This window comes from Rissa tridactyla, chromosome 1, assembly GCF_028500815.1.
Source record: "Rissa tridactyla isolate bRisTri1 chromosome 1, bRisTri1.patW.cur.20221130, whole genome shotgun sequence".
Lineage (NCBI taxonomy): Eukaryota > Metazoa > Chordata > Aves > Charadriiformes > Laridae > Rissa > Rissa tridactyla.
Window position 1 is genome coordinate 169,664,143 of NC_071466.1, and position 22,308 is coordinate 169,686,450.

Sequence of the window (22,308 nt, forward strand, 5' to 3'; positions counted from 1 at the left end):
TCCCTGTGTCCCTTTAGAGGCTCATTATAGTTCTGATATTTGCTCTCTCGCTATCCATCGTGCCTTCTGCGGGGAGTCACAGCCAGTTTATCAGCTACCAGGAGCATGCTTTCTGGGCTGAAAAGCAATTTCCTTTTCTCTTCTTATTGCAGGAGCCTAAGAAGGGTTTGATTTATGCCATCAGTTTTAGATTTAAAAATCTTCAGCTTCACCTAGGTACATTTCCTGGAGATCGGCAATGCTTAGTATAGTAAGCGTTTAGTAATGCTTAACAGATGAGCAATTCTGTTATGCCGTATGATCACCTCTTATATACTAGGTCTGGACTTTTCCTACCACGTTAGTTATAGCCACTGTCAAATGGTGCCGTTCATCTTTTCCTCGTTCTCTCACCAAGCTCATGTTCCCAGGAGGGTTCACAGCAGCGAAGGTGGCAGCCCGTCGATGCTGCTTCTGATCAGCTGCACTTCTGGCTTACTTTTGTGCAGCACTCCTACTTGGTTGCTGCAATGGCCCTTAAAAAACATAAGGGTTTGCCAACGTGCTCAAGTACAGGAGAACACAATGGCACTATTTGAGAAATGCTGGCTTTTTAATGAAAAACACTGCTGTTTGCCAGGGGAAGTGGCAGTCACCACTGCATGGGTAGCTCCAACTCAACGGGCCACACTCGCCGTTGCTGGATCTCTGCTGGGCTCATCAGCAGGACACCGGGGGGGACCATTACTCTGGCCATGCCCACGCTGTGACTCGGGTATGGAGCAGTGCTCCTGTGAGCTCCAGGGCACTCGCACAGCTCACCCAGCCACCAGTTTCCATGTCATTAAGATCAGCGAAGCCCAGGCTGCCTGCACAGTTGGTCTGGCCTGGCAGCTGGCCACCTTCAAGTCCCTCTAGGAAGGCACCCAGATGACTCCTGTGCCCAGCACGTCCCAGTGGGGTGGACAGGAAATGGGAGTGGGCGGGTGATAGCACCATGCACAGCTTTGCCTTCCAGCAGGGAGGTCTCTGCTCATGGGGATGGTGAGAAGGAGCAAGATGGACTAAAACATGCCACCATGGTCCACCCTGAGGGTCCATGCGGGCCCATGCTGAGCATGCCCATGGTGGGGCAGGCAGAGCAGAACTAGCCACGAGCATGGGTACAGTAAAGGGGCATCCTGAGGAGCAACAGGAGTCTGGGCCTCCACGTTGGGCCAATGCTCACCCACTCCTCTTCTCCTTGATCAAGGTGCTTTATTTATATCACTGAAGAGAAGAAACCTGCATTTCTAAGACAAGACACTTGAGAGCAGCTGATGCTTCTGTTGACTTATTTCGGTTCCCAAGGAACCAGATATTTCATTTGCCAGTTTGTTGAAGGCAGAAGGCAGGTTTCTCCAGCTGATGGAGCCTGACATTCTCGTGAGGCTTTCCAGCTCCAAGAAAGCTGCACCCAATGGCTCAGGTGGTTAAACACGTCCCAAAACTAGGCCACGACAGCCAGCAGGAGGCCATGGATGGGGTGGCGAGGGCTCATCATCCAGCCTGGCACGGTGCATGTCCCGAGGTTGGCCCGGTGCTCACGTCCCCCATTCAGGGAGGCAGTGGTGGCCACGTGCCCCTCGGGGCGGCGCTGGGCGGGCAGCAGCCATGGCCAGAAGTGTTTGCTGTCGGCCATGCTTGGCCAGGTGCCTGCTGGCGCTTCTTTTGGGTGACGACTTTGCTTCAGTCGCTCATGGTTTGTCCCCTCGCCAGGATGCACGCCTCGTGGGATTAGCTTTTGGAAATCGCAGCCGCGTGCCCTGTGAGCAATGTCCCTTCTAGGAAAGCATGTTAAACCTGGAGGCAGCCCGTCGGCTGGATTTCAGGGTGAAATCTGATGTGTTGGGTTGTGTCTGCCTGGGAAAAGAAAAAAAAAGAGAAAGAAAAGGCCTACCTGCTCTGGCATCTGCTGGTGTCAGAGGACACATCTCCCAGCACGCAGCCTCATGGCAGGGACAGGGACCTGGGGCACTGCTGAGGATGGGGTGATGCTGGGAGTGAGCCCTCAAGGAGCTCCGGAGCTCATTCTCTCCTCTCCCAGTCCCTTTATTTTTGTCCTCCACATGCTCAAGCATCCGTGTTCCTCTCTGATCTGTTTGCTATTCCCTGTCTTTACCAGGCGCCTGGGGGCTGACTCACCGGAGCCCCGAGCTGGCATGGAAGCGGAGAAGCCCACAACCCATGACACAGAGCCCACGGAAACAGAACAATCACAATCCTCAAATTCACAACAGGCTGGTCATCAAGACTCGGGGCGTTGTTTCCAGTCTAGTTTTCTTCAGATCTTTGCTATTACTCTTGCTTGCTTCTAGGATGTGACTCTTGCTTTAGATAGCTAGTTTCAGGGGGTTTTGGTTTTTTTTTTTCCGAGTTCTGTGAGACCCAAATACTTGGTGCTGGGTGAGAAAACGTGTGCGTATCACAAGAAGGAAAACTTCTGGTTGCCTCCTCAAGAGCCGTGTTGTCACGCTTTGCGCCATGGCTGAGAAGCACGGCCACGCTCCTCAGAGCTCCCTCTGCTCTGCAGAGCTTTCTGTGCTCCACCCTGCTCGCCCTGCGATGGCCACTTGCTCGGACAGCAAACCCCAGGCGTGCATTAAGTAAACAATCTCAGGCTCGCTATACCTTCGTCAAACTCTGCTCATCAGAAGTCTGCATTCGCTCTACAAGTTGCAGCCTGAAGTGGTTTCTCAAATGTTGCAAAGTCAGGACCAGCAATGGAGAGGAAAAATATGTAATTATTGAGGCTCATTTCGCATGCAGACATCAGACCTGATGGCACAGCGAGCCCAGTGCGAGGCAAGTAAAATTCCTTCAGAAGGCTTGATTTTCCAGGTCCCTGTGTGGCTTGTTTGTTAATGCTGAGACTTTTTCTCAGAAGCCCTTATTATCCGGAACAGGGGTGTGTGCTGATCGCACACTGCTTCTTGGAAATTACTGGGAGGCAACTTACTGGGAGGTAATTCTAGATGGGAATCTGAACAAAAGGTGTTGCTTAAGCATTTTGAAGAATAATTGAACACTTGCTATGCAGTTTGTTTAATAACCCAAAAGACGGATCCTTATCAGCAGTCTCCACAAGCTCTAGTTATTCAATTGCTTTCTTATTTAAATAAAGCCTAGCAAATGTGTCCATAAAAATAAAATTACCTCATAAACGGCGGTATCACTGAGGTATGCCTGCCCAGATAATTGAAAGTTTTATTTTCCTGTTAGTATGTCTTTATATCCTTTATTTTACAGGGCTGTTGGGTGCCCTTTGGGCTTTCAAGGGCAACGACTGTGCCATTCCTGTTAAAGTGCAACAAAGGCGAATGTGGTTGTGGGCTCATCCCGACCAGCCTCAGCCAAGTGGGAACACTCCCAGCCCCTTCCAGGTGTTCACAGGGTTGGGAGCGGGGACGCATCACCCTCCCCGCAGAGAAAGGATAACTAAAAAATCAAAACGATCATCAACGGAGTGTAAGAGTTTGCGTGTGTCTGCTTCCCAGGGAACAGTGCTCAGCGTGCGCGCATAAAAATACCCCTGCTCCGGTTTGCAATATCCTTCAGGACAATCCAAAATTAACGGTGCAAAGACAGAAGATTAGAGACAGTAAAAATAAAATAGCTAAGGATTGAAATCACAGTGAACAGCAACATGCAGATGTCGCAGGTGCTAGAAGAGTTCGCATATTTTGGAAGTCAGAATGGCTACTTTTGAGGCCCGCGCCTGAGCTGTGTGCCGTGGGGCAGGCTGACTTACAGCTACGGAATGGCCATGCACAAGCATCCTGATCCCGGGGGCAAAACTCACTCTGCCACCACAGAACTCAAACCAGGAAGCAAGTGCTGGGTCAGCTCTGAATTTAAAGAAAAAAAAAAAAAAGGCATTGTTAATCAGAAAACAACTCTGCCTCTGGAAACGTATCTTCAACTAGAAACACTACTGATGGGATCTGCCCGTGGGCAGCGCTCCCAGCTAAGGTGTTGTCCTACCCTGCCCTGAACCCGTTCATGGGAAGAGACTCTGTCATGCAGAAATGGGACTTTGGGCAGTTAAATATTATGCCTAGACACACATTTATCAGGAAGGGCTATGACAGCACTCACAGGAGAGCAATAACTAAGCAACAAGTGAAAACAGCTTTTGAGCATATGCTGCAAGGAGTTGTTACGGAGGTCCCTGTGTGTCCTCTCTGTGAAGGAGCTTGCTGTCGGTGTGGAGGAGGTCTGGGTGACATCTCGGGAAGCTGATGGCCTCTCTGCATGCACCATGTGAACACTAACACCGGCTGTGGCAATTCACGTTGCCTACTTTGCCCTCCCAGGGTCTAATGGGTTTGTCCCTCTTCTGGGCAGAGGGCAGGTCAGGCACTTGGCTCATTTAATCCTCTATGCCCTTTTCTAAATCTGATAGCAAGGGCTGGTGCTGCGTAGGTCAGAAATGAAAGTCCTAAAGAAAGAAGAAAGAAAATGCATAGTTCATTTTGCACAAGCTGCCACTAGGTTACATTTCTTTTGGGTCAGTGTGGGTTTGGATCCTTGATCTCGAGGTGGAAAACTCCATGAATCTATTAACAATCTCCTGAGCCATCAAATCCCACCTCTTAGGCGATTATTCACATTCCAGTACTCCAAACGTTCTCGGTTTTGGAAACATACCGATATCCTTTGCTGAATGGCTCCACTCCTCTGTTCTTTTTCCTTTCTTATGACGCTTACTTTGAAGTGAATAGTGCAAAGTAGCACTTGAGGCAGTGAAAAGAGGACCCCATAACCTAGACTGCTTGCTACACCCACAAAAAAAACCCCTTTTCTTTTTATTGCCCCAAATCCATAAAGACTGCTTTTCAAAGGGAGGTAGTAAAAGTACCACGCTTCAGCAGGTTCCAATTAAAGAAGGCCTAATCCAAAGCGCACTTTTTTGCCTCTTTGCTGTTGGGGCTTGGACCAGACGTCAGTGTCAGAAATGGTATCTGTAACACGTGCAGACGTGTTAGTGCAGTCACTGCTGCAGGAGTGCCGGGAGTCTTCCTGCACCCCGATCAGGTCTATTGATCATCCAGCTCTCCCCAACAGCTTCAAAGGGAAATTGCCAAGTCATCTCTTTTTGCAACTGAAATGCTAGGTTCAGAAGTGAGTTCTGCTAAAACGCACACTTCTTTTTTTTAGTCTGGAAAGATATTTTGAAAGATTATTTCCTTTTCCGGCAAATGTTCATTTTTTCTCAGGAAATCAGTTAAAAAAAGGCACTGTATTAAGGCCAAAGAAAAGGCAAATCAGTGGTTTTATTTTTAGATCTATTTATCAGGCAATAGAAAGACACCTTGGAAATCAAAATTCTTTTCATTTAAGGAAATTTGGACAAAGCTTTTCAATATTCATTATAAATACAGAAAGCTTTTACTTCATCTCTACTTCTTCTATGCCTTGACATCAGCCTATGGCCATGGAGAATACGGAAGTTTATAAACAGATTAGCTCTCAGAGACTGTTTTTATTGCCAATAAGAAACAAAACTGGCAGCATGACCGCATTTAGCATCAGATGAGTGTGCCCATTATGTTCTGTGAATATAATATGACTTTGTTTATTTTTCCAGCCTTTTGCAAAATGTTTTATTCCATCGATCAATGACTGCCATAACATATGACTCAAGATGGAAATTTCCCCCACATCATCTGGGAGAAGCGGCTCAAAGACGACTGCATTTTCATTTTACTCTACAGTCCAACTACCGTTCAATGCAGCATAAAGCCTCCTTGACATGGTTCTGCCCTGAGGAGATCCCTCCTTTGTGATCATCCATGCTACTTTATACAGGTGGGAAGCAGTGCTCTTAGATCTCGCCTGTTGCTATGCGAAGAGTCCACCTGTACTTGCAGAGTACAAAACAGCTTTTATAAAGCCTGCTTACCACTTAGGAAAGTTACATGGGATCTCAAAGTGTCCTTCACAGACCAAGGAAGAGAATCAACAACTACTTTTTCCAAGGAACAGAAGTTAAGCCATCCATTTCAGTGGAAGGTCCAACAGGGGCCACCTTTACGCTTTCCTCTCTCAGGGCTCCTAAACACTGCCATAGGTAAGTAGATAGCCATAATACCATTTTTACTAGAAAGGCTTTTTCAACATCAGTTAAGAAACCCAAACACACCAGAGAACAGTTGCTGCTGCCTAGCCTTTGTCCCTGAGCCCACGCACTAGCCGGAAGCCTGGAGTGGCCACTCAAGGTAAGCAATGAGCGGTGGAAGAGGGACGAGTCCTTGCTGGGGGGGCTGCCCCCAGCTCTCAGCCTGTCCCATGCACCAGTCCTGGGGGCACAGGAACCCCTGCGCAAGCCCCTTGTCGTCACCCAAACTGGTGGCGCAAGGCAGTTGAGGCGAAGGGAGAGATGGGGAAATTCACTCCCTGAGTTGCCTCACTCCTGAACAATACTGAAGTCCCAGCCTTGTCCATGAGTGAGATGTAAATAAATAACATTTGCTCCCAAATTAGCCAGAGAAGAATAAACATTTTAAGACCTTTTGGCTGTCCTAAGAGAGAAAGAGAGGCCTTGCTATACATTTGAAGAATTAAATTGTCTTAATTGCATCCTTGTGCAAAATAAAGCATTACATACAGAAGAAAAATATTTTTAAGTGAACGGAAAAATCCACTGGGTTAAAGGAATACTACTGTCAAGTTAAATGTGTCCCTGCATTTGTGTGGTGCAAAAACAAGCTTTAATAAAACTGAAGAGTCTAATAGGAACATTTCCATGAATTTAAAAATAACAGCAATGGAAACAGCCTCATAAAATAAGTAAACCTCTCCCTTCAGTATTTGCAACTCAAGTATTACAGCATTAATTTAGGGCCTGGGAATGTGAAAGTAACTATAAATTATGAATTAAGTGCTTTGTTCTACAATACAAGAGGCCAGGTTTTAAATTCCTTGCTCAGCCATGGCTCCTGTCACTTCGGTACCACTGCCGGGATGCAGGATTCAGCCCACCTAAAGCCCAGTTTAAAGACTGTGGGGAAACTACCTGATGAGATAGTGCCCCATCAGGTTTCCAGTGGCCCCTAGTAGATACACAGAAGGATACCTGGCTTGCAAGGAAGGCTTCTTTGGCATGAGACTTCACACCTACTCCAGGCTGTTTTCTTAATCATTAAAAATGCTCTAAATATATTAGTTATGGATAACCTGACATTGGTCTAACAAATCAGGGACATGAAATACAAAGTTCATGCAAAGAAGGTGGTACTAGGGCCCTGTGAGTCTGCCCATTACACTGCTCTACCATCCAGACTAGTTGCCTTCCCGGAGCACTGCCTTCAGGCTGGGTTAACTGGGGATGTCTCCTTTGCAGACCAGTCTGTATTAAGACTTGGTCCATGCCAGCTCAGAACAAGGTAAGCTACTTACATTTATATGACCGGGAGACAGCTTCTTCCTCTACGTGATTTCAGTAGTTTCTTCCATCTCTAGCTTTTGTTCCTCCAAACTGCTGCCAGGGACACTGCTTTTCCCCTCTTCCCTAACACGCAGACCATGCTCCTGCTCGTCTCACGGGCAGAATTGCTTCAGAGTCCTCATCACACTCCCCGTGCTGGGCCACGCTCATCTCAATTTGCCAAATGCCTGTACACCACCTCTAGGATGATTTTCAACCAAAAAGGAATACGCTGGCATTAAAGCATCATGAAACAGAAAAATAAATAAATCCCAAGGCCTAAACTTATTTACATTGTTTATTTGGGACTTGTTGATAGCCTTAAACCCTGTAAGTAGCCATAACAGGATATGATTAGTTAAGATCTGAGTGAGGTATAACAGGATCATGATTTACTGAAGGTCAGAACTGTATGCAGAAGATTAAAACCAAAATACCATCAGACTGCTCTGGGACCTGTAGGAGCTGATACTGCCAGGATATGTTTTCTGTTTCCATGCTTCTTAAAAACAAGGCAGACAGCGTGTCCTTAAAATCTCTTTGTCTTTCCTAATTTCCCAGACGTCTTCCAAAAGCTGGGCACAGGAAGACTTAAAAAAAAAAAAAAAAAAAAAAAAAGGCAGTAAAGTTCATTCATGCTCCAATAAAGACTTCTGACAAGGCTGTTAAGCTGTTAAATTATACGGGGCAGATCGTGTAGGATGGGAAGTAACTTGGCAAAGACTCTGCAGATGAAAGAGTCTACCAGAACTTGCTCATAAATAGACCTTGGATGCAGGAAACCCTGCATCCAAACTTTGTTCCTCGTTTACTGTACAGCAAACTGCCCAGGGAGAATTAAAATGCATTCTGCCTCTTATCAGCAGGCCTCAGAGAGCAGCTGGTCACTTCCATTGCCTTTGGATGCGTACCCTGTGGACTGATCCCCACTTACCTGATCAGCAAAAACCTCAGTGGTTTCTTCCAGCAGGAAGAAAAACTCCCTGCCAGGAGGGGAGGAGGAGAAAAGCCCAAGCTTTACCATTCTTCTGGATAAAATCTAATCATCACTGGTGGTACGATTACAGCTGGCAAAGAACTAGGGACGGGAGTGTCGAAGCTGCCCCCATTAGGTGCAGAAAAGCTGGCAGAACGCAAACGAGCCTGGTGGATGGCACAAGCTGGAAGGAGAGGAGTGGGGAGTTCATCTTGACCAGCAAAGACCTGCAAGCTTCAGTACCCCGTTGGGCACGCGGTGGTCAGAGAAAGGTGCCTATGACACTCAGCCTAAGAGTAAAACTCCTGTGAAACAAGATTGCCTGGATCCAGAACATAGTATAAAGACTCAGCAGGCACCTGATTGTCTCCCAGTTTATCAGCAGAGACAAACACGGACAACTTAGAAGTTGTCTCATTTTTTATGCCCCTTCTTGCTCTGTTTGCCATCTCCTGCCTATCTTCTAGTCACTTTTAAACCATGTGTCTTACTAAGAACTCCCCACCCATGCTATGCTAAGAGATGGCATATGTGCACACTGCCTGTCTCCTTGCAGAAACGCATTAAATAATAACTGGAAAAAGCCTCACAGGCACACTAGGTTCCAGTTACTTCCACTTAGGGCCAATTTCAAAGGCAGACTAAGGTGGCAGCCATCTATCCTAGCAAGAAACCGTAGGTGCTAAAACTTTTATAAATGTGAAATTAGCCACCTGCAATAACCGTTGTAAAATTGTTAAATTAGTAACAGTGATTATTCTCATTTCTTGCTGGGATATCAGGGAACTAGCATGGAACAGCAGTAAAAAAGGCTCCTACATAGTCCAGAAAATAGGTTAAACCAAGTGTTGCTCCCGCAATGAAACCAGAAACCTCGCTGAACTCACTGCAGGGCCTCCTGCTTGCAAGGACTGTAAGTGTCACCCTATATCCCCACTGGAATAGTACAAAAGCGAACAGGAAAGAGTGATCCATTTTTTAATGCCTGCTAAAAATTAATCTGGCATGAAAAGAATTACAAGTCACGAGATGCCACAGAAAACTGGAATGTTTAAGCTTAATAAAACCACACTTCCCAACCCCATTTTTTTCCAGTTTGAGGTGTCAGATCTTCAGTATACATTTCAGTGAATCCTCTAATTAATTTAACAAATTACTTGAAAGCTCACAATCAATAGCAAAGTTCACTCCAGCATGTACTGTATCACAGAAGGATCCACTTCTTCTGCCATCAGACCGGCTTGGAGATTTTGGATTGTGGCTTTTTTCCCCAAACGCTGTCTCCACAGGACAAATGCAGCTACGATCTGTGACTGCAGGTTGTGAGGGTGATTGACTTTACATCGATAGATGTCAGTATGGGACAAACCCAGGCACAGAACTATATGCTCCCATTCGGGTCCCAGTCTCCTCGCAAGCTTGTTCAGCTGCTGATCTGTTGGTGAAGTCTTCAAAATACATGGTGCGATTTCAGTTACAGCTGTGAAAAAAGAGAAAGAAAATGCGTACACATCTCACTAGGTAATGATGTAAACACCAACATAAGACCTTGACAAAAGAGGGAATAAGCAAAGCTGAGGTGAAATAATTCATTAATTAAAGAAACAGAATACATACTCACATGGAAAAATTAACTACATAATCAAGCAGAATATTAATTAGAAGAAAAATAATGCTCTGTGGACCATACTAGGGAGCCTTGAGGGTTTGTGTGTCAATAATCCAGATACCAGAATTCTACTCCAAAGCCAAGACTTCCAAAAGTAATTATAGATTTTGGGGAACACGTTTCCAGCAGCCATCACCCTCTGAAAATCAATCTGCTTGCACCAGTATGATATAGTGACTAATGACAAATATGGGACCAATAACATCTTATTACTCCTATCCTGTGACTCTGGTTATATACTTCAGAAATAACTTTGATTCCTTAGTTACGAGGTAGTACTCCATTTTTTGCTGAGGGCTCTTCACAGGAAATTCTTCTGTCTCCTAAGATGCTACTTACCCTTTGTGCTCTGTCATACACGGCAAACTCATCTTGAGGAGACCAGCTCTGGGGGCTTTTCTTCTATTTGAATGAACCCATAAGCACGGTTCAGGGGAATCCAAATGAACAGGGCATCAGCACTGTTCCCCAATACAAATTATGCTTCCTTATCCCTCATCCCAGTTGTAGTTACACTCCTGAAAACAGGCATGTATATCCTACAGCCCCACTCACCTGGCCTCCTTGAGGCTGTTCTGAGGAGAGTGCAAGGAAGACCCATGTTGTCTCAGAGATTTCTGCCCTATGTCCCTTCGTATTGCCCAAGTACCCAACATGCCCCAGAGCGCATTCTTCACCCGAGAAGATGGCTCGGTGCCATCAAAGTGGTACCTGAGTCATGGAGGACAGGACCAACACGACTACCAAACCAGCTTTCACAGGAAGCATGAAGGTAGCTGTAATTATCAGCGGTAAAAACCTCTTAGGGACCGAATCAAGTATTTCTTACAAACACAAGTGATCCCTTTGTGTGTGCCCTACAGTAATCTGATCATTTAAAAAAAAAAAAAAAAAAAGCATTGATACAGTGTTAATAGAACAGTGAGAGAATACAGTGCTATTCAGAAACATGCTGTACGGGATCCATCTCACGTAACTACAGATAGCCTCTTCTGAACTAATTATACTAGGATTAGTTATCGCTTAGGAGAGAAACAGACCGTTCTAGAACACAATCCATCTCACTGGAAAGAAGATGCCTAAAATAATCAGATGAATTACTCCCCTAAACGTGCACATTTCTCTCCATTGACTGTAAAAGGAGCACTGGGAAAAAGCTCAGACGTTGACGTCGACACTGTAAACACCCAGTGCTGGTGAAATGATTCTCTGCCTGTAAATTCAAGCCACATACCAGTTGCTTTAAAAAGGTATATTTAGAAAAGCAGCATAGGATACCTATAAAGCATATTTGCTCTTCGATACCCTTTGCGATCACAAGCTGAAATGAAGGGTCAATGTAGCCCTGCAATTGCTGCTCTGCTTCTGTTGCTGAAGATACTGCATCAAAACAGAGCAAAAATATCCCCAAGAAAACGCTAATTATAGCCTGTCGGTCTGAAGCAGCAGACTCCCTACAGAAGAGCCGCTTTGCAAAATCTAATTTATAGCTCCAATATCATGCTCGCAGTCTCCACTACAGCAGAACAGCAACACTAGAAAGCACCATTCCTTCATTTTATCAAAAGTAATTGGTTTTGCATAGAATACCCAGAGCCTGGAAACGTTTGTACAATTTAAGCCCAATCATACATAAGTACTATACAAAGCTGCTTTGAGTAAAGGGAAAATTGCTTTCTGAAGAGTATTTAGGTCCCTTTGATCTTTCTGTCTCCAGATTGCCAAAGGAAGCCGGGGCAAGTGGCTGGTTCGGGGACAGGGCAGAGGATGCACGGCTCCTGAAAAAGGCTGAGCAATACTGGTGGGGCTGCGCTACGCTGTCACATCCCACGGGACACCAGCTCCACAGGTAAGTCAGGACAAGGGGATGCCTTTCGTGAATGCAAATACTTGAGAATAACTAAAATTTAAACTAAATATAGCTACACTGTGCTGTCGGCAACACTGCCTTTTGATATTAAATCCTTGTATTGTCTTACTGAGTCTAAAGCGGCGTGCCCGAAGGAGCGCTACCTGCCAGCCTGGGCTTTTTGCTCTCACGCTGGAATTTTTATACTTCATGCTCACTAGCAGAATAATTTTATGATACTGAAATGCGATCAAGCAGGGAGGCCTAACAATAATACATGTCAGCTTGTCCATCCAGCCTTTGATACTAGGCAGATTTTTTTACTACAACAAGTATCTTGCCTTCAGCCTGTTATCAGCCCTTTAATAAGAATAGGAATAAAACCCATCCAGGAAATCTTTTCATCTTACGCTACCATCTGATTCTAATATGGATGTGGAAAATCCTGGGACAGAAGCCAAATGTTAAATTTAATACAAAGGACTGTTATTTTAGTCCCATTTTATTTTCTGTGATAGCTCTTTTTCAGCTCTGATACAAAGTCACTGAGGAAAATCTGAGACAAGTATTACATGATGGGTGATATTATTTAGAGGTATGGAGAAATATTTAGTGAGAACTTTTAGTTATGACAAATGCAAAATCACAAAAAGATTTGGATATGTTCTAGGATTAATGCCACTCTTAATTTAATAAACATAATGGCATTTCAGGTAAAAGGGAAATGTGTTTTCTGTGCTCAGCACCCAAGCTTCTTTGAACACTTTGCAAAAACATTAAAGATGCCTTTTTTTAGTTAGGTTTACTACAGACCCTCACTTATAATCTCCATTTGTCAGGAACTGCCTGAGGGAAGTAATGAGACTAGAGCAAAAGTTTCAATTATGCAGATCCTCCAGTTGCATTTGAAAGGTACGTCGTGGAGACTGTGACCTCAATTTTGCAAAAAATGTGAAGCTCTTCTTGCTTTAGGTGGATCCGATGTGGAGGCATCCATGCTTACATCGGGTACATGCTTCAGCTTAGCAAAACGAGCACTGCACTGTCAGAAAGGGGAAGAAGCGGCGCTTGGGGCACCACTGGAGGGTGTTTAGGGTTTCCTTGGAGAAGGCGATTTGTGGTGCTGCCACCTCCAGCGAGGACACCAAGTGAAACACCGTGTCCAGCTAGGGACATGGTCGAGACCGCAAAGTGCCAGGGCCACACGCTGTGGAGATTTAGAGGCTGAAGTCTCGCTGCTCACGCTGAAGCCACGAAGTCCCTGAGGAAATGGGGAGCCGACAGCTTTGTGCTGGGGAGCGAGCCAGCCTGGTGCAGAGCTGCTCTCCCGGGACTGACGGCCAGCGCGCTGGCACGGCGCTTGGGACCATGAAAATCCCCTTTCTCCAGGTTAGCGGCGGGGAGGACACTCTCCATCTTGGTTTTGGAGATTAAACCGACCCAGAGAAAGACCTGCAGCTCCTTCTATTCAAAGTTGCAGCACAAGGGAATGCGCTTCTCCCCATCTCCAGCTCTCACTGGTCAAGGAAGCTCATCCACCCTAAGCTTTCATCCTAGCTGTCCCAGTTAAAAAAACAGGAGATGCTGACAACTTCTGGCCTGTGTGTACATCTGTGCTTCCAGACCACTGCACAGACCAGGAGACAGGAGCTGGTGAGCGTGGACAGGAAACAGAACTGGATATAAATAGACAGTATCACAGATATGCACCAGACAAAACAGAGTAACCCAGATACCAAAGCTACATATGGGGCAAAGGCTGCCAGTCGCCGCTTTTGCGTTTCTTTTTCTTCAGGACCTCTCCAGCCTGAAGTAGGAGACTCCAAGAAGATGTTGCAACAAACAGGGGGATGGAAAATAAACTCACCCCAGCTCCCGCTTGGCACAAGTGGGAGGATGCAAGATAAAGTCCAGTGAAAATGGGCTTTGACTCACTTAAAGACTTTTTTTTTTTTTTGCTTTTGCTTTCTCATGACATCTCTAGGTGATGAAAAAAAGCTGAGATCATCTCTTAGGCTGTCTTGTGCCATGGGAATATCTTTATCAGCATCGAGGAACTGACCTCCCGCTCTCCATGCTGTTGGAATGCAGTGGGGAGCAAGCGAGATTGGCTCCAACACAGGACACAGCAGCGAAAAGTGCTGAGGCATTTTTGGGTGATCTGTAAACTACCCAGCTGATTCCTCCAGACTGCTGACAGCCCAAAGTGCCTTACGGTTTTGTCTAAAGGATCCCCCTCCATGTAAGTATGACTTCTCTGCACAACAAAAATGTGTAGAGACACACAAACCAAAAGCATCTGTTGGGAGTTTCAGGGAGTCTTCTCCCTTATGCAGTCAACACATTTTTACATGATGCAACACAAAACCAACTATTTAGCTTTTGCTCTTTGCTGTGTAAAAAGGACTTTGATGGAAATGATGTACCTGAATCCAAAATGCTGAAAAAGTCTCAATCAGCTGCTGCCAAATCCTGCAAGGACAACTCCACAGGCAGTTCAGGAGACAGCTGGGGAGCCAGGGATACAATGGCCCACCTCTTATCTAATAACTACATAATAAATCTGTCCCTTGGGAAAGGATGTTCTGGGGACTGGTCTCAGCTTCCAGTGCTGCCTCTGTATTTTATCCATTTAAATGACCATGTACATACTCAGTGGATAAGAAGACAGAAGCAGCCCTGGAAGCAGAGATGGGAATCCAGGTCTCTCTGAGCTGTACATCCTAACGCTGAGGCGCACAGTCATGCTCCTCTTAATTCCTTTTCTCCTGATAAATCATTCCAGCAAAAAATATAAAGATTTCCCTGGGAAGGGCCAAGAACGCTTCCCAGCCTCTAGAATGGAGCCTGGTGGAGAGAAAACTCTCCCGGGAATCAAGGGGTGTGCTGAAACAGAGCAAAATTGAATGCAAGAGCCCTTGGCAGAAACAGTGCTAGGCAAATGCTCTAATTTTTATATAATCACATCGGAAACAGGTAGGTGATTTTGGGCTTCAGACCCTGCATAGCTGGAATGAGACTGTAAAAAGGAGTAGTTGCTTAGGCATGCATCTGGCCTCAGCATCTCCTACTGATAGGTGTACAGAGTCCTTCAGTGATCTGGACTCAAGTCACTGTTGTTCACTTGACCCTCTTACCAGATCCTGTTCATAATTTCTGAAGAGTTCAAAGCAAGCATTTCAGAGTCCTCTTTAATCATCTTTCCTGGCATCTGGAGTACAGTTCTTCCCTGAGAAGTGCTAAAGTTAGATCAAGCAGTTCCACAAGCAGCAAACCGAAGAAGCCTTGTTTCCCCCAGGTGCGAGTTCTACAGCTGACTCGTGCTTCAGGACGTCTCTCCTCCAGCTGCTTACCAATTCGCAAGACATCATGAAATTGCTCCTTTCCACAACAGCAACTAGGCAGGCTTCTTGAAGTTGGACAACAGGTTCAGAAGCTACTAGGGGTACATGAATACACACAACGGCCCGCAGCAGAGGAGCACACAGCCGTGGTTACTATAGGAAATTAGGCTAAAAGGGACTTTGAAGCTCCACAGAGTCATCGTGGCTACCATGCCAGCAGCCAGTGACATTTGGGGCACTTCAGCTAAAGGCCAACATATATAATAGAGAATCTAGCGTCAGGCTCTGCTTCCCTCCTGCCCCCTCAGAGCACAGTGCACTTGTTCCACAAACCTGAGCCACAGACCCAGCAGCGGGCACTGAACGGGCATGGTCATGGTTGCCAGACTGTGTGCTGTGTGTTTTGGCAGCTGTGCGATGTTCCAGAAATTATTTAATGACTGCATGTCACAATAGCAAACACAACTTGCACACAACCAGGTAATATTTGCTTTAAAGTGAAATCCCCTTGGCCTGAGCACCTCGGTAGAAGTGGGTCAAGCAGCAGAACAACACTTGGCGGATCAGGTTGGGACAGGCTTTCAAGAGCAATGAGGTGGGGTTGCACAACCTGAATTGGAAGGTAAGTATGCAGTGCTCCCACTAATGGAGAGATCGGAGACTTCTGAGAGCCGCAGCCCCCCCTTGAGCCACCAGAGATGCTGGATGGAAGGGAAAGCAGAGAGTAAGCATTTTGAGGGATCCCAGTGGGGGCTGTAGGTCACTGAAGTCAAAGACCAGATCACGGTGGAGGTCCTGGAGAGAAGGGTCGAATAAACAAATGGTGCTGGGTAACAGCAGGGGGTGGCTTAGCTCAATTTGTTAGAAAAGGGGATAGGAGGTGACAGTGTACGGCTGCTCCTCTGCTTTCTTTTTCAGCTGTTCTCTCCCAACCCTGTCTGAACAGGTGGAACTGCAGGCAAATGCCTGTCCTCTTCCTACAGCGCATCCAAATTCATGAGCTCTAAGCCAGCCTGTGGCAATGAATGACTGGAGTGCCAGATGAGAAAGTATCACGCTGGATGTAAGATACTTGGCAGGCCTGCATGGAGAATGCAGCGCTTACTCCCTCCTGTGCAAGTTAAAAATGATCATGGAGCATTATAAGGTTATTTCATTGCTGTGAACTTTAGAAGACCCTTTAGAAGGGGCTGATTCGGGGCCTGTTTAAACACAAGAAGCAAGTTCAAATCGCTAATTGGTGAAAAAAGTAGAAGAGACTACCTAGAAACCAACCCCTGCTATATAATTTATGTGTTTCTTTTTTTTCTTGTTGTCGTTGTTGCTAATTAAACACCAGACTGATTCAAAGGCTGGGAAGGGAACATTAGTGTTTTGCAACAGCTCCAAATAATCATGCTCCAGGGAACATGGAAAAATACTTCTCTTCTATGCATCACCTTATATGTATCTTTTCTATACATCTGCAAACAGCATGGATCACGCAGCCCATTGAAAAGCCACCAGGTCCTCCTCCTGGTGTTGATGGGTTTCAAAAAGCGCTCGACCAAGAAGCGAGAAAAAATTGAACTGTAAATCCTGTACTACTTGAAGACAGATAGCTGACCCCATTATAGATAGATCTTTCCATATATAAAGTTAATACAGTCAGATTAAAATAACTTACACAAGAAGATTACAATATCTTGGAGATGTAGAGCCTTCTCCCACTTTCAGCACGTACATAGCTGTTTCTCTGTCTCTCCTGACAAATGTGAGTGGTGAGTTACATGGGTAGCTGCGAGGCGGAAGACTGTGGGAGCTGTTCCACTTATCCATGTTGGTTGCCTCCTCTGTAGGCTTCTGCTCACTACCAAAGAGCTGCCCACCTCCTTCATCCCATTTGAGGCTATCGGAGGACACCATTTAACGATGGCTGCCAAGCATGTGCTGATCTCTGATTTCTGCTTGGGAACTTCTGCTTCTTCCCCCCATAGAGCTGACTCAGCACAGGGAAATCCCGGGAATGGGAAAACTGCACCTTTGTAGGAACAACAGGCCCCGTTACCTTCCTAAGAATAAATACTATCTTCTCTGATGCCATCAGAATCAAATCTTGGTTAATTTCCCAGACTAAATTCCCAGACAAAACTGCAGACTGGACTCTGTACCATAAGCACATTAAAAGAAAAACACCTAAAACAAGGGTTTAGAAAGCAGCACATTTTTTTCAACTGACCACGTTACAGTAAAACAAATTTGACAGAGAATTTTATGTTCGTCTGAGTATATGCCGCAGTTATGCTTCACAAATGCAGGATTGTAAAGTTTTCGTACCTTGATAATTTCTGATCTGATGAATGCAAACAGTCATTAATATACAGAATGTGTATGAATAAAACCAATCTGTCAATTAATGATCATAAAACACATACTCGTAAGCATACTTCTATCATGGTAATTTACATTTCCATGTCTTGTAATTAAATTATGAAAGGCACTAATCAAAATGAAAGCAAATATGAATAAATTTTTAAGACTGGCTGCATTCCTCCGCATCGTGCTGTTTTTTTAAGACTTGTATTAAAAGACAGGAAGTTCTCTGTCTTATTTTAAATAAATTGGAATCTAATCCTATGACAGCCAGCTTGCAGGATAAATTGTGGCCATGATCCCATGATAATCAAATCTATGGCAACTTCAAACAGTCTGCCTCAAGTGACGCAAAATCCACCCATGGTACCACATTCAACTCCTTCCTGCCAAAGGCTTGCTGGGACTCAGCATCACCGGTGTAATTAAAAAGTACACGTATCTTCATTTGTTGGCAATCTCTTCTCCTGTGCGAGCTCTAAAGCATCACGCTTTGTGACATTAAATACATTTTGGGTATTAGGGCAGGCAAAAAAAGACAGCACAAAATTTTTTAAATCTACAGGCAATTCAAGAACGCAGATGTTTCTATTTTGGCTCAATACCAGCAGCTAATTTGTATATTCTTTATCACTTGCTAATGACTGCCTAGTAGCTGCGGATGTGGCAGCAGACTGCTAAAACCTGAAACATCAACATTCAGATCTCGTGATAAAAGTTTTCAACTGTATTCCCACTATTCAGTTCCAGTAGCTATGCAGTTTTCCTGAACTTTTTTTTTAATCTGTTTTACAGGTTTTGTACCACAGATCTCTGCTATACTGATGGCCTTCAGTATTAATCCACGTTAAACAGATTGACAGAGAAGTCCCTAAATAAATTCATGCTGTCTTAAGTTTTCATCCTTTTCAAGCTGTAGGGAGCAATCCCTGGATTTAAGGAGTTGAAAGAAATTGGATTTTCACTTTTTCATTTGTATTTTATTGGGAAGAGCAGGGAGGAAGTTTCAGCAGTTAATAGCGTGGATTTTAATCTGTTTCCCATGCAAAAAATTCAATACAATCCCGCCTAGTATTTCTCTGCTGTTGCATACCATGAATTCAAATAATTAATTTCATAAATAAAGCGGCGACTGCAGATGCATGCAAAGAAAAGAATACCTATGCAAAGAAAACACAAACACAACACACTATAATAACTGTTCTCTTTTCAAGCAGGAATACCCTACGTTACAGACAGGATTAGTCTTAATGATACTGTATTTTTATACTTTTTTACTTTTAGCAGCACTTGATGCTGATGTAGGCCCTGAAATGGAAGTGAAATTAGCTTAATATTTCCTATAGGTTTCTATATTGCTATAAGTAAATAAGCTATATGCATCAGCACTGAAGCCACAGCTAAGACTGGCATCCTTGCGGTGATACCTTTGCTATGAATGCATGAACAGGTTCAGCATGCAGCATTACACTAATGAAGAAAAAAAATTTTTACTCAGTTGGGAGGTTCTGAGGAATACCTGAGCTTTTAGGAATCATTTGGAAGAACTGCTGAAATAGAGATACTGAGCGTTCAGAGCTCGGCCAAAGATTTTTTTTTTTTCCCCAAATGAACAAATACAACTTGAAAAGTTAAATGGAAAGAAGACGTATGACCGCTTTTTGGAAGCCAGGTGCTACCTTGATTGCCTGAGAGAGGAGAGGTGAGAGTCTGCAGTTTACATGCTGGCAGTTGCAGCAAGAGTCAACTCTAGAAATAATGGTGAAAAAATCAAATTCTGAAGTATGCCTGTGGATTTCTATACACTTTTGAATGCTCTGCAGTTCTTAGTGAATTCAATGGAGTTTGATAATACTCATGACACTTTCAACCATTAATTATTGGTCTGAAGCACACAAAGCCAACATTTCCTTCAAGTAAAGTTTCTTCTCCACGCTATCACAAATAATAATTAACAATCAGCGGATGATAATCGTAAAGCACATTCATATTTGCAGTAGATTTCTCACGGTTTCATAGGAGGCAAATGTTTACCCGGGTGGGCAGGACAGCTCTGACAGGGTAATTCACCCACTTCAAGTGCAGAACAAAGACAATTGGAGCAATTAATGATTATTTTCTCAGCTAGGTGACAAACTCATCTATGCAACTTTTGTCAGGGGACTGGAAGTTAGCTTCTTTCGACAGATGCTACTTGAATGCTTATTTCAAATAGCCTAAGCTGTCTTTCAAAGAGCTGAGGCAAGTGTTAATCCTACTGCTCCTCTGCGTGCAAGAATCACGGCCGACTCCTTGGGCTTTTTATCTGCTGAGTACAATAAGTGAGTAAATTTTTCACTAGCAACTTTTCTACCGAGAAATCTTTCTAAAGGCTGCAGCATTTCAACAATAAAATCATGTGCTTGGACTTTAGCTATCGATGTTCCTTTCACGCAACAACAAAAATCATACTGCCAGTATAAAGGACTGTTTTCTTATACAACGCAACTAATCGCACATGTTTCCCTTACAGGACTTAAACCAAGTATGACAACAAGCCATTATATTTAGCCTTGATAAAACTGTTCATTCCTCCTAGAGATTTTTTTTTTTTCCCTTCAAGTTGGCTCTTCTTTTTCCTTTGGCTCGAGTAGTTAGAAATATCAGAACCGAAGATCTGCACAACAGATGGAGCTCGGTTGAGAAGAATGCCTTTGGCTGGTGAGGATCTTTGCCTGGCAGGTGTCAAACCAAAATTAATACTGCACATATTATGCTTTACCGAGTTTCAGATTTTAGCGAAGTGAGACTGCGTTCCTTCCTGACCACAAACATATATTAATAGAACAAGCCATGCAGAGCAAGCTAAAACAGTACAATCATTATGCTGAATCTTCCACTGCTTGGCATTTTATTTAATCATTTACACCCATGCAAAGCAAGTAAACAAAATGCAACGTGGTTGTTTAGTGTCTCTTTACAGACATTTTGTGCAGGTGCAAAAGGCTTCACAAAATGCCATAAGCAACACAGACCTAGACCCCTCTTGCTTTCTTTTTTTTCCTCCTTTTCTTGTGTCAGTGCCTTAAAGGCTTACGAAATGTAGTAGACTTTTCGACATTTCAAAATCCACAGGAAAAAAACAGGTACTGGTACTAAAATACACTGCCCAGCCACAGCCGGTCGCTACGCCCAGCTTGCCAAGCCTGCGATTCAACAGCCTGAGTCAGAAGACGGGACTTTCCATAGGTGTCAGGAAGGAGAGCTTCAGGTGGCATCATCTGCTTCTCTGAATTTCCAGCGGGAGTGGGAGGCTTAGCATCGCAACCAGCCCTCTCAAGTGCCAAGTCGCTTGAAGATCTGAAAGAAATTGATTTGGAATCTCAAGGCTGGTTTGACAGACCCGTACTGTCTGAAAGCAACTTTAGCTGACTGATAGGGCAGTAATTTTAGAAGGTCACAGTCACAGGACTTTTAATTATCTGTAAAGCAAATGTGAGATTATATTTGTCTGTGTGCATAAATAAGTAAATAAATAAACAAACATTTTCAAATCCTTAATAAAAAAAGATGAGAGTCTTAGACATCTACAAGTCAAACTCATCCCCTTTTAGACTTCATTTCCACCAATTCATGTCAGGGAACTGTCACACCACCCTGTGAGCAAAAAAGGATGAGAACGGGAGCATGGGCGAAGTCACTTCATAAACAGAGGTCCTAATTCACAGAGCACTTTACATTGCCAGGGGTTTGATGAGTGCTCCTTTCCCCTCCGAGTCAGCACTGACGCAGTATCCCGCGCCATGTGCTCGCTGGCGTGGCTCGTGGCTGCCCTGTGACACGGCTTTTCGCAGGTGACACCCCGTGCTGACCCGCCACCGCCATGACGGACCCCAAGACACTCCTGAAAGTCATGAGGTGACTCACAGCTGCAGCCACGCACTTGAAGGTGCTGCAGACCCAATTACTCTTTTACTCACTCAGGAATAGTAGTTTGCCAAAGCAACTGAAGCAAGTTGGAAAACAAACAAGCTATTAGCAAACATTTATATTACTTACAGCGTTTGTCAAAGATTTATGCTAGTATTAGTGGGACAATTCATACGCAAAACCTAAACATCTGAAAAAATCTTTTGCTTAAACAATTCGTTTTCATGTCTCATGCATACAGAACAATGTTTTCCCTCACAGTTTTGTAGTCTACCAGCTGCCAGATTTTGATCCAGAATTGAAATTTCAGTCATTTTGGCTTTCATACATAGCAAATCAGAAATAAAAATGTTTTAACATCAGAAATGAAAAGGCTGGAAGATCAGACAGACCATAAAAGATTTGTTTTACTTGGTTTGGGATTTTTACACAGCTATGCCTAACATAAGTGAGACTGAAACAAAACCAAAAGGCAAAACAAAAAACTAGACAGATCTGTTCTGTCCCAGAGATGCAGAAATACAAATGATGCTTGTGTCCCTGGGGCAGACAAATCCGAAATCCTGCTATGAACAAGAGAGAAGGGCTGTTATTTCCTCGACAACTGTTCCTGATATCACAGCTACCTCCTGGAGGTAACAATGGAAAAGCAATCTTAAGACAGGATATTTTTTTTCCCTTAAGCAAACATCTTTTCAGTTCTACAAAGTCGTAAACAAAGAGACCAGGTTGGTTTTTTTATAATGCTGAAAACTTTAGTGC

General features: G+C 44.3%; 1 protein-coding gene across 1 annotated transcript in view; it reads right to left on the reverse strand.

The window, feature by feature from the left end:
* Positions 1–5,150: 5,150 nt before the first annotated feature.
* The window catches only part of CRADD (CASP2 and RIPK1 domain containing adaptor with death domain), an 85,829-nt gene continuing 68,671 nt past the window's right edge, over positions 5,151–22,308 (reverse strand). The window contains exon 3 of the mRNA XM_054223195.1: positions 5,151–9,903. Within this exon, the coding sequence (XP_054079170.1) occupies positions 9,608–9,903 (296 nt within the window). The 3' untranslated portion in view covers positions 5,151–9,607. The remainder of the gene's footprint in view (positions 9,904–22,308) is intronic.